Here is a 13,840-nt window from a genome sequence, read left to right as displayed (position 1 = left end):
TATATTAGGTCTACAACTTTGCTTCCGCCGTTTTCCAATAGATTCTCTAGGGTCAAGCACTGGTCGATTGACTTAATCGACTTAAATCGTTTTATATCGATCTTGGACATTTGTGTCAACATTAACCCAACAAAATATTTGTAGAGATCTGTTTGCATTCCAAACTTATTCTCAACTGAAAATGTCACTTTTTGAGCCGAATTCTCGACATTTGCGGGAAATTTTGCTTTTCTTTTTTAATTCCAAGAAGAGTGCGGCTGAGGCTCATCGACATTTGTAACCGTTTTAAACAAAAAAAAAAACTTAAATTTACAAAAAAAAAACGGCGGAAGCAAAGTTCTAGACCTTATAACTAATATTTTAGTGGAGAGTCGTGCTACAACTACCAGTAATATACAACAAGAGTAACTTCATACTTAAGTCTTCCCATGTTTGCCTTTGCTTTAACGCCAAAAAAAAAATTACATAATAAATTTGAAATTGTTAAATAAATAGAAAATGTTTTCGCTTTCGAAGCGTTTCGCTTATAGTATGTTTCGTGCGATTTTTTACAAAATGATGCAAAAGATACGAACGACTAAAAACCGCACGGATGCAACACCATCCGTATTAGTACTCGTACTACTGTTTGTGATCATCTACTACTGTGGCTATCGCATACGCCGCGGTTATAAAACAGATTTAGATTTGGAGTATGGCGATATGAGAGGATCGTGGGATTTAAATGACACGTTGGATTTTGGAGAGTCTGATGAGAAATATGTAGTGTTTGATGGGGTTTGTAAAATACCACGTATCAATCCCTTCACAGCGCCTGTAAGTACTAATAAATTATAAATCTTGGGTTTACAGCGATTGATTTTCAATTTTCCACATTTACAGATAGCACATGTACGTCCGCCAGATGCGAATTGTGCAACGGGACTCCAACGTGCAAAACCATTGGTCTCTAAGCGTTTGGATAATATAACTGATCGTTATTATTTGCATATAAATGAGCAATGGAAGCCGTTCTACTTGCGAGAGAGCGCTGAGCTTACTTGTTGTTTCAGAGAGATAAAGAACGCCCAAGCCAGTGTTGATAAGCCGAAGTAATAATGTAGTTCGAGGCTTGAGTTCCTCTTTACGTTGAGCCTTTTCATCAATTTGTTGTACTTTTAGTGGCACTCCGTGCTATATCTTCAAGCAAGACTTTTTCATATCACTCGATATGATTGGAATCATCGTTAAATGTATGCAGCGTGGCGATAAGAAAATTATTTTTATGGATGCCTTTTCGTTCATGCATAAACGGAATTTCAGCAAAACCTCGCGAGATGAGAAGAAGATAGGTGTATTGCTCTTGGGTTTGGATAGTCTGTCGCAGATCAATTTGCGCCGCCGTATGCCGAACACATACCGTTACTTAAAAGAAAACAAAAATCAGTGGCACGAATTGTTGGGATTTAATAAGGTCAGTAACCAGTAAGGTTAGACTCAGCTATAAGTCTCTCTAAAGTCACTACTCTCATTCGGTTTAGCTCGGCTATGATGCCTTTCCCAATTTGATGGCGCTCTTAACGGGTCACAATCTTCAAACGCTGGAAATTATATATGGTTGTAAGCAAGGTGGTATTCTAGACAAATGTCCCTTCCTTTGGCGACAAGTCAGTGCTATGAGCATGCCCACCGCTTACGCTGAGGATTGTGTGAGAGGGCACAACACGGCCACATTAAGGTTCCAAGGTTCACCCACAGATTATTACCTCGTACCATTTATGCAGACCATTGAGCAACTCATGCAAACGGACGCACACTTCATAAGACCACAATATTGCGTGGGACCACGCCTGCAAGCCTCTTATGTGTGGAATTATGCCGTTGAGTTCGCGCAGTCTTTTGCCGGCCATGGTGGTTTAGGTCTATTTTGGTTGAATAGTGTTAGCGAGCATCACGTGATCCCAAAAATGATTGATGATGAATTTACCAAATACTTGGAGTTACTGCAAACCAGCGAGATACTCGAGAATTATGTCGTGATATTACTCAGCGCCAATGGTATGATGCACGGTCGTCTCAGCAAACTTGAGAGCGGTTTCTATGAAGAACGTTTACCGTTTCTTTTCATCTCACTACCGCAAGCCTGGAGGAGCACACATCTGGCTTTATTTCAAGCCATACAACTCAATCGCAACCGTTTGGTTAGCCCCTTGGACTTGTATCAGACCATCCAACATGTGCTGGCGCTCGGCGCTGGCGAAAAGCCACATTTAATGGCCTTAACTGACTGCCCGAACTGCCAGTCCTGCCTCAGACCAATAATGGGGAATCGGAGCTGCAACGATGCTGGCATCGATTGGTTTTGGTGCAGCTGTGAACCCTTTATTGCCAAGGTGGCCAATTCACATGCGACCAGCCTCATAATGAGAGCACTGCTGACGCATCTGAACGACTTGCTAAAGCAGGCTCGTTTGCTTAATAGAAAATGTGGAGTTTTAAGCGTGCGCACGATCTATGGTGTTTATAATGATCAAGAGGACAGCGATTATTATTATGTTAAATTTAAGGCATCGTTGAAGAATGCCGAATTTGAGCTTGCGTTTTGGTATAGTGAAGATGAGCAAAAGATTTTGCTGGATGAGAGCAAACTGAATCGTTTGGATCACGAGGCTATTGGCTGTGTAGCATCGCAGAATAGGTTGCTGAGTAAACTTTGTGTCTGTCTCCATAATGAGTAGAATGAGTTAGTAGCGGACTATGGAGAAGGTAGGCAACAACTTTTGAGAAAATCATGTAAATGATTTCAACGGATTATTATAAAATTTGTAATTGTAACGTTAAATTAATAAAGCCTTGTGTTGCACAGTAAAACTCGCTAGCTATATTATGCTGCTTTAGTCGAAAGTACGGGTATTTTAAGTATTTAATAATATTTTAAGTATTTAACATTTCAAATTTAATTGGTTAAAATACTATTCGGCCCTATTCCCGTTGTCGTTATCATTTTAAAACGACATAAGAACGCCTATTTGACATTCCTGTTAGCGTTAACGACATTTATAAAAAATAAATTGAGATTCCCCAATTTGAAACGAGTATAGAAACGACATAGAAATAGTCGTTCTTTGTCGTTGCTATAATTGAGAGCGAAATAGAAAGGACACAGTTGTTTGAAGGAATTTCTGAAGTGATGATGTAAATTCCAAATCGGAAACAGTTTGAAATTTTAATTTCTGAAATTGAAAAATATCATGCATATGCCAAAGATTATAGAAAAGGGATAAAACCTTAAAATTTAGATTTTTTGGATATTTCCAAACAACTAAATCCATTCGCACAGCCATCTCGCGTTGGAGATGGTTGGCATTAATTAAAATGCATTTTTATATCTAAAACTATATTTAAGATATGAAAGGTCTTAATATTCAAAACGAAGAAAAAATGGTACACAAAAAGTCCGAAGCTAGAGCAACAAGAGGAGGAGTTAAAAACAGATACCATAATCTCCTTTGGAAGAAGATGTTGCGAATTTGATGCAGTTCTGTACTTAGCTGGATCACCAGGTAGAGTAGTCGGATTAGGCGCAAGCGAGGAGCATGAGACGCTGGAAGTATCACATATTTTAGAAGAAAGTTTGGAGGCCGCAGATATCACCATTACTCTACACGCCAACACTCATATACCTATATTTCCAACATATCTCCAAGTAAAAAAAAAAATTAAATAAAGATGGAAGACTAAAATTGTAGGACAGATGAACGTAAGCGCAACAAGTACGGTGATACCTTTGTTTAGAGTCTATAGAAAATAGCATAAAATCCATTAAGGACTGCTTCAAATATGTATCTCGTTGCATAAAAAAGAAGTTTATATTGAAAACAAAAGAGCGCCTTAAATTGTACTATATCAAATATGTATAAAAATTTCGATAACTTTTTTTTGGCGTTACGATATACCTCAAGAATACCAATTTAGGAACGAAACGACGATAATAACGACGACGACTTAGAAACGACTATTAAACCGACAACGCCAACGGGAATAGGGCCGATTATATTTTGTTTGATCAACGAATCCAAAGAACTAACTTCCATATGGGTTCACTGATGCACCGAAGTTTTCACCGGTATGAGACAGGTTAAAATAATACTAAATATGTTTTAAGATGTGTCGATCAAAGAACTGGTAGTTCAAAGAATGTTCCAAAAACTTAAAGAGATGACTAAACATGTTATATAGAGCATTCAATGTGTTCCTAGCATCAATATCTATTATTTCCGAAAACTTTAAGGACCCCATTGATATTAATCAACGATACCTTAAAAATTTAAATCAATTTAGAATAACTTTCAAGTATTTCGGAACTCAAATACGAGTTGTCTTTAATAAAAAATACATAAATCATGATTTAATTTATCTTTAATCGGCATACGAAATAACTAAGCATTATGGTTAATACGAGGGCTGCTATATATATTTCTGGAATTTCCATTGGAAAGTTTGATATTTTTTAGCATAACATCACTCAGAACGTTTTGTCATTTAATCGTGAATTGTTTTATTTACAGGGAATTAAAAAATTCATCTCGGCCAAAAAAAAGAATTAACTTGTGAACATTTTCGTGCGATCATTTTTCACAACTTTCGACCTGGATTATTGCGACAAGAGTGCATCGATGAACTAAAATCTTTGTATGGCTATGAAGCACCATCCTATAGAACTGTGAAAAACTGGTACAACGAATTCAATCGTGACCGACGCTCGCTCAAAGACGAATTCCGTGAAGGTCGTCCAAAAACAGCCGTTGTGCAAGACCGTCATGTAACATACCTTCAGATAGAGGCATGCCTATGCATTACTCCCACCAGCATACATTCGATATTGCATGAACACCTGGCCGTTAAAAAGGTTTGTTCTCGTTGGATCCCGCACAATTTGACAATCGCTCAAAAAAAGGCTAAAAAAGTGCTTCGAAAATTGGTTTGAGCGCATGCAAAAGTGTATAAATCTTGATGGAGAATATTTTGAAAAACAATAAAACCATTTTCGTTGATAAATATTCCTATTTTCATTATTAGGCCAGAAATATATATAGCAGCCCTCGTATTTCCACAAATCACACCACCCTCCCCCTCCGCTAAACTAATAAAATTTTCCTCTCATTTAAACACGAAAGAAAACACTTGTAAATCCACTCATTGAATCGCCATTGAGCACAGCTGTTCACCTTCGATAATAATATAACCAAATCAAATGCAGGATGACGCATTTTCATGCGCAATTATCGAATAAAAGATAAAATCCAGGCGAAACATGTGTACGACAGGACCTCGACATGTAAGGACACATGCGCTGGGCACAATGCTGCGTCGAATATTAGGGATGTAAATCAAATCAGGCGAGCAGAAGGGAGGGACATACAGCGACGCAGCGCAGGACAAATGATGTAAGCAGAAAAAGATAAGATTTTAAGGGTCAAAAATTATGCGCACAAAATATGTTCGTGAGTGGGTGAATATCGATGAGCTGCTGAATATCGCGAAAAATCAATATGATTTTGGTACCAAATTATGCCTGTAAAGGCGGAGAGAAGATTACATATGTGTGTATACATATGCATATGTATTACATAAGTACACGGTATGGTCACTTTTATTCACTGTCACTCTGTCAGCAATGACCATTTGTTGCCAGGACTGATTGTGTCTTATTGACTTTGCTGACTTCCGTCGGCAGGATGCCAGTGTATGTGTGTGTAAGTGTGCATGTTATTTATGTGATTTATGAAAATTTGCTTGCCAAATGTGCTGTTTTTCTATTTTTCTAACCTCAAACTGACCGAGAACGTGCCAGTACGAATTTAGAGAGAATGACAACCCTCCTATTAACTGGTGGCGATTTGTCAGCGTAAATGTGCAAGTTAGTAAATTCATTTAGAAGCAATTTCACTTCAATGGCATGCGATGATTAGTGAGGGTAAGATTCTTGTATAGTTTAGGAAATTAATTCTAAGTGGACAATTGCAGTGATTGGTATCGAAAGTGAGAGGAAAGAGAAATGTTGGGGATCGCGGAAGTTTTTGGAATATGAATATTTAAACGCTTGAAAGTCAATAAACTTAATTCTGAATACCCCCATACATTGAGAATAAACTTAGCTCATTACTCAAGCAATCAAGTATTTTAAGCTGCATTAACTTCCAATCTGATTGGAAAGCGCGTTATCTACAGCATCGAAAACTTCTTGCAAATTGTTTAAGTAACAATTAAAACTGAACGACAAGGTTAGAAGTGTATGTAATATTATTTATTTTGGGGTTCCAACTACCTATCTATCACCTACAGACATAGTACACCTAGGCATTGCCTACATTTAGGGTTATATTACATTTCTCACCTAGGCATTGCCTACATTTAGGGTTATATTGCATTTGATATTTAGTATTGCTTAAGAAAGCGAAAAATAATAAGATTTTGCCGGTTTATAATTAAATTTGTACGTCGGCTTTCTCTAATCTAATATTTAAATACCCTCTTGAACGCTTAGTAATATTTTTTTTTAATTTCAAATAATTGTACATTATTATTGCTTATCAAACCCTTTCCACACACATTTATTTCAAATTAGAAATCATAAATATAATTAATATTATTTGAGAAGTAAGGCTCAGCATATTGAGAATGAATATTTTCAATTATTACAGCTTTTGCGCCTTGGTGTATGCTACTCCACCCACAACCCTTTACCTGCTGTTACCGTTATACATAATTTATATGCTAAACGATTAATAAGTTTGTTGCCGACGTTTGTTTTAGCGCCAGCCGCTGGTGAAATATGCCTCAATTTAATTACCTACTGAGAAAAAAAAAACCGTATTTAAGCCTGAGCTCAGCAGCTTGTCGATAGCTTAAACGCTCACAACTTTGCTACTCATGAAAATCTGAGAGAAAGCAAAACAAGCGGCGAAATTATTATGCCAAAGGCGTTCAAAAAAAAAAATGAAACGGAGGAGGAAGCGTCTGATTTGGTGGGGTTATGGGAAACAGCTGTTTATACACAAAATTTTTTTGCCACTTAATTTAAACCCCACACCCGTGCAGAGGATGCTTGAAGCTGATTTCCTGAAACAACAGCAGCCGCAACGGGTTTATGCCTTACACATACGAAAAAAACATATATACCGTACTTCCATGTGGCGATTGAGCCCGACAATCCGAGATACGTGAGGCATTATTGGCGTTAACCTATGCATAACAATACAAGGAAGCGATGGCGGAAATGAAGGAGCAAAATAAAGAAAGAAAAAATTCAGGAGATTTGTTTGGCGTTGTTAAGTTGCCGGGAGCGACAAAAACAAAATATATGCGCAGCAAGTACGACGAGTTAGTTAACGAACCTTGAGGAAGTAGTTAGTGTATATAGTACACATATGTACCACGCCTGGCCGGAACTGGAAGTGATGCAGCGCATTTTTATGAAAACACAAAGCTTCATATTTAAGTGCTTACACGCTTTGAATAAGTAAAGCGCTCAAAAAGTTAAAAAAGGATAATAAGGAAGGTGCAATATAGAGAAAGGTAAATAAAGTAGATTGGAAGAATATCAGCCACCCAGCAATTGTCGACTATACCAACTCTTTTATTTTCTTAATTATGAAAGCAGCATGACTAACGGAAAAATACGAGCAAACTGATAAGCAGGAAAAATAAGAAAATATGTGGGTGTAAGTGAACGAAATAACGGCAAATCAGTAATCAGCTACCGGCAATCAGTCAGTCTGTCGAAATTAAGGACTACGGCTTCTTAGATATGTGTAAAAATGTGGCTGAGCTTGTAAGGATTGTGTAAGTATGTGCAGTGGATAGAAACAGTGGATTTGTAGATGATGGAAAGGCTGTCAGTAATCAAGTAGGGACAGTTACGCTTGTTTGCACCGGAAGTGAAGCATTAAATAAGGCTGAATTGAAAAAGGTGACAAATTTCGTATGGCTGGAGGTGATGTGGATATTTTTTGTAAGAAAGTTATGAAGCTTAGAAGGGTTATGGGAATCTTTAAAATGTCGCTTCAAATATACGAGTACAGAAAAGCTTTTTATTCACTTATGGATTGAATCACATCCCATCATACATCGATATGTGTATTTCAGTTGATCGTACTTATGGTTCCCGTTTCTTATACTATTTATGAAACTTGCATGCCAAATAAGCTTTAAGAATACACAATACAAGAAATATAAATCTTCAATATTTCAATATTCTTTTCAAAGAAGAATTGTATACTTCAAATACCAAAAAACCTTATCAAATAAAAATCGTTGCCTACATTCGGGCGCACACTGCAATTTTAGTGAAGTCATCTACCTAAAATCATTTTTCTAAGTGTTTGTTAACGACCTTGTAATTTGAGCAAACTCTCGAAATATGTGCGAATAAGTTTCTGTGGAAAATATGTATCTGACTCTTGTACTTTTAGATGTGACGCAAAACGCTCAATGGCTCATAATGGCAAAAACTGGTCTTATATTTATCGATTCTTACAACATATTCACTTCAAATTACTCATTAATCTGCTAATCTCCTGATTAATTATTTGAAATTATTTTAGAACTGAATACCAATATAATCCACATTACATCCTATTATGAAGCAATTTTCGTATATTCACAAAAACAATTCTCCACACTCGGGCATTATTTTGTAAGTTTGCTCTTGCATAACTCGGTAGCATCTGATTTTCTTTGCGCTTAATGCCGTTCTATACACAAAACAATTGTAGATTATATACTCCAAATTTATTTACTGATCCACTTGTAAGTCAATTGCTAGGTGAATTCACCCACAGCACACAGATACTCTAGAGCACATACACAGACACATTTTTATATACACGAAAACACTGGAGCTTCAACTCATAAATTGCGTTTAATTAACCCATTTTTAATTGAAAAATTTATAGCGCGATTGTAGCAAACGCCACCCACATGCCCACGCTCGCCAACACACACCGAGATGCAATCGAGAACCGATACAATTATAGACGCTCGTTACAAGCACTAATTATTAGACGGAGATGAGCGCAAGTCTCTATAAAAATACTTTTTTTTTTGTTATTTTTTGTTTACATGGATTCACCATTAGAGACGGTCAGCGGTCACGCAACTGCATTTCACGCGTTCACCGATGCTAAACACACAACATCAAACAACAACAAAAAGGAGCAGTAGTGTTACTATTTACTCGCGTGCTGCTACTTGATTGCACATTCACTTGGCCATTCGCCTGCTTGTTTACACAACACGCAACGCTTTTCAATTTTCCAAACACTCATCGCTTGATTTCACAGCTATGCGCGCGGCGTCACTGATCGCGTAAAAATAGCCACATTTCGTAGATGTTTCAACAGCACAACGAAGGAGCAGCGCGTCGGCTGATTCACGAAATTTTGAAAATTTAATTCAGCTACGCTAGCGATCGCGTTCACGTTGCAACTGAACGGCGCGTTTGGAGCAATTGCAGGCGCTAGCGATCGACGTGGCGTTTCCTCGGCAAAACTCTCACTCAAAAATTGAGCGCATTTCCTGCACACACACACACACGAGCGAGCGCTTTTATTTATATTCAATTAAGGTTTGTTTTTGTTATTTATTTCGTTTTAATTGGCGCTGTGGACCGTAGCCAACAACATGTGACGAAAATTGGGGAAAATCTGCAGGCGGCAAGTGCAGCAGTCATTGCCTGCCCTACGCCTGTTAGAGGCGGCATGTGTCTGCGTATCCGCAGGCAGCCAGCAGCCTCCAACTGACAATCGCACACGTGCCGTGGCGCTGCCGCGTTGTATTTATTTTTGTAACAAATTTCTTATACAATTCCGTTTGTTTTTCTTTGCTTTGTTGGAAATTCAAGGCGCGCAACGGCGCGTAACGCGATTTCCAAAGAAATAAACACACGCCGGTTCCACTCTTTCAGATTTGAGCGCATATTCCGGCGACTGAGCACTTTGATTTTTTTGAGTTCCTCCAAAATTCTTGAAATACTTTGGTTTCGTGGCACACTCCTTCCCGGCTAGCGCTCTGCCTACGAGTTCCAAGCGACACGTGTACATCTGTCCCCACATCATTATAGAGATTTATGTGTAGTGCGCGCAGAGGTTGTGTAGTACTCGAGTTTCGTGCTGATATCTTATTTATTATTTACGAAAATGACACGTAAATTTCGTCTCAAACGGATGTGTTGGCTTTACTAATGACAATTTTTGGGGTCCCCTTGTTTGTCAATGTATGTAATGATTCAAGCATAGATTACTCTTTTCATGTTGAGGTGCTGAAACCATTGCATTGAGAATTTAATGTATGAATTTTTAAAGAAATTAGCTTCGGTGGGATCTGTTGAGGTCAAAATGTGAGGAAGTTGCACTCTTTATCTTCTCTTCCTATTTTGAGGAACCTTATTGTTTGGTCGAATTGTACTCTCTTTCTAGTAGAGATAATAGTTTGCTTTGGATATTCTTTTAGAAAACAGATACATAAATCTTGTTATTAAATATTCTGTCCAAATAATAATAAATATTTTGTTAGGAAACAGTGCTGAGAACGGTTTATCTACGGAATCATGGAATCACAGACCGGTAATTTCTATAACATCGTAGGTCAACTTCACTCGAATGTTGAAGTTTTTCTAAAACAGACTGGGATAGAAAACTGAAAGCACATTCAATGATCAGTGAATCAGCGATCAAGAATTCAAATAATCCAGACATTAAATATTCGTAGAGGTGAGAATTAAAATCAATGTTTTTTTGGGATTTTTCAGTTCTATGAGATCTTAGTATATTTACCCCTGACTGAAATATATCAATTTAATGTAAGTGTTCCATCTGGAAATTAAAAAAATTACATCATTGCTTCCGCCGTTTTCCAAAAGATGTCTCTAGGGTCAGTCACTTGTCAATTAAATCGTTTTATATCGATCTTGGGCATTTGTGTCAACATTAACACAACAAAATATTTATAGAGATCTGTTTGAATCCCAAACTTATTCTCAACTGAAAATGTCACTTTTTGAGACGAATTCTCGACATTTGAGGGAATGTCTCTAGGGCCAAGCACTGGTGGATTAAATCGATTAAATCGTTTTATATCGATCTTGGGCATTTGTGTCAACATTAACACAACAAAATATTTATAGAGATCTGTTTGCATCCTAAACTTATTCTCTTCCTACTTTCTTTTCCCCTATTTTGCGTTATATATATGAAAGAGAAGGAAAGTTCATCCAAAGCTTCACTCTTCCACAAAAATTTACCTGTTGCAAATTTAAAGCATTTAAAGAAAATCCTGCTTTCATTGGAAATAAACATTAAACCATGGCCACTTCTCAAACTCAGAGTAAAAAAAATGCAAATGCCAGTAAAGCTTTTCGGCACTGAGTTTTCAATTACTCATACCAATTGCCGTGCCATTGTTAGCAATATTGTATAAATTGTGGCAGGCAAGCATTGCGGTAAACAATTTACACAAGCCTCGAGTGCACACAAGTACGCCAAATGTTTTAAATAAACAATTACAAATTTCCTCAAAACAACAACAAAAACACAAAAAAAAAAGTTAGCAGAGCATAGTAAGCTTAGAGAGTGAAAAAAGCGAAAATGCAACAGAGTTTGTGGCAGCAAAAGGAAAATTCCAAACAGACAAAATAAGCGCTAAAGAGCAACAAGAATAAAATTAACAAAACAACAATAACAATGAAATGAGAAACCAAAAAGTTTACGCAAACAAAATGAATGTAATATTAACAAGTAAAATAGAGTGAAGCAATAATGTGAAGGTAAAAAATGATTTCGTAACTGTGTGAGTTGCTAAGTATGTTTTTGTTTTTGTTTATGTAATGCTAAATGGAAAAGCCGAAAGCCAAAAGTTTCAAATTTCTCGGCAACAATTAAAAAGGATCGGCAGTGGCGGGTGTTAAATGACGAACTGTCGTAACGACTGATTGACTGACTGGTTAGCTGGCTGATAGACGACGGGTTGGTTGGTGTAATGTTTCGTTTTCACTTTTTGTTGTTTTCGATATTTTGTTGTTTCGAATACTGTTGGGTCGTGCGGCAAATTAAAGAAAAAAGGTCATATCATAGAAAAGGGCCAGCATATTTTATGTAATTTGTTCGAAATTTGGAAATTTTTTAAATCTGCTCACCGAAGTCAACAAACAAATTGTTTGCTTTCTGTGAAATAATTTACTTTGTGGGTAAATTTGAATTGTTGTTTGGTTATATCGTAGACAAAAATTAATATTCATTAACCGCAAATAAATAAACCCAAAAATGATTAAAGGGATGCAATATTGTTGCAGAGTTGTGTTTACATTTCATAAATATTGCTTCAAAATACTCGAATTTTAATTAATTTGGCAACCAACTAAAATTTCTGCAAATTTATTTTACTTTAATGGAAATGCATCACATCCATTTTGCCTTTGGATGAGTCATCAAAACAAATGCAATGTCTGCTCTAAATATTTTTTATGTTTTATTTTTTGTGTATTTTATGTAAAGACGTCTGTGTGTGTGTATTTAAGGTAGCTTCTGCTATTGTTAGCCACATTATGTGCTCATTTACACGTTGACATTTGTATGTGACAGAATTGTGACAGCAGACGTACATAGCTGGCTAGCGGCAAATGAGTGCGACAATAGGAGCATTAAGAGAAATAGCAAATATGTTGCATAAAGGAAAATGTGTCAGTAAAAACTGTTCTAATTGAAAAATAAAAAAAATATTTGAATTAAAAAAGCTTTTAACAGCATATCAATGTTACTTTTTTAATTATAGATATATAAAAGGATAATATTTTTCAAATATCCACATAAAAGTTATGTATGTTATTAAAAGTTAATAATTTAAATTCAATTTCACAATAAATTCTTTGCTCATGGTCTAGACGTGAAGTTTCTTAGAGTGCGCAAATATTCCATGCACTGAATGTGGCCCTATTTTCATGCAAAAGTTCGTTATTTAGACGAGTGTTTGTTTTAACCGAGCCTTTTTTGTGGCTTCGTTGATAAGCTTGTTTTACGATTGACCGGTTACCAGCCTATCTATCCGATTCTGATGTCGAGATATTGACTGGAGCCTCCCTGAACCTGATGCAAAGTATTTGGTTTGGTTTTACAACTCCATTTACTCTATATAGATGATAAGGATATTCCGCCTTTACTCGGTCGCCAAAGCCTCGTTAACCTCAAACAGGGAATTGATAATCGGTTGACAGTGGCAATATATTCGCTTTTCCATCTCAGATCACCCCTAGAAATTTGTTGAATTTGTAAAGTGCTCTCTTTAAAAATTATATGACAATCGAAACTTTGAATTCTAAAGCAATCAATAATATTTTAATTTCATTTTCGTATAATTATTAACTTCTTCCACCTTTCATAAATAAATAAATATTAAATATATTTTATTTTGTCTCCCTTTTTTATTTTTGAGTTTACACCTTTTGTTTTCAATCTCATTAAGCCTTTTCATAAAGTTTGCCCTGCTTGCCAATATTGGTATAAATGTATTTATTATCATTTAATTGACTTAATTTAAACCCTTTTTCAACAGACAAATTAAAAAAGCTACCACTTTGTCGTGATTTTATCGTGTCTACAGTGAATACATGAGACCCTCTAGGAAATAAAGCAAGCACTATAGTTAGAATTTCTATATAATTCAAAATATTAATTAAGAATATATTTAACAATATACATTCCGCCAAATAAGTAACCAGAAATTCTCAAATTAGTTAGTAATTAACAAATTATAATCAGTTTGTGTGAATTTTTTTGTTGCAAACGAAATTTCTTGTGCCGAAACATTG

General features: G+C 36.3%; 2 protein-coding genes across 5 annotated transcripts in view; one reads left to right on the top strand and one right to left on the bottom strand.

Moving 5' to 3' along the window:
* The window catches only part of LOC105212050 (protein sickie), a 333,362-nt gene that overhangs the window by 249,245 nt on the left and 70,277 nt on the right, over positions 1-13,840 (bottom strand). The gene's annotated exons all lie outside the window — the stretch shown is intronic.
* Positions 412-2,842, top strand: LOC105212098 (uncharacterized). The gene is made up of 4 exons (XM_029040075.2): positions 412-816; positions 883-1,091; positions 1,162-1,453; positions 1,521-2,842. Exons 1-4 carry the CDS (start codon positions 499-501, stop codon positions 2,715-2,717), a joined length of 2,016 nt encoding a protein of 671 aa, XP_028895908.2. The 5' UTR covers positions 412-498; the 3' UTR covers positions 2,718-2,842.

The sequence above is a fragment of the Zeugodacus cucurbitae genome, chromosome 3 (genome assembly GCF_028554725.1).
Source record: "Zeugodacus cucurbitae isolate PBARC_wt_2022May chromosome 3, idZeuCucr1.2, whole genome shotgun sequence".
Classification (NCBI taxonomy): Eukaryota; Metazoa; Arthropoda; class Insecta; order Diptera; family Tephritidae; genus Zeugodacus; species Zeugodacus cucurbitae.
Note: the sequence above shows the minus strand (reverse complement) of the source record. Positions and strands in the feature narration are given on the sequence as shown.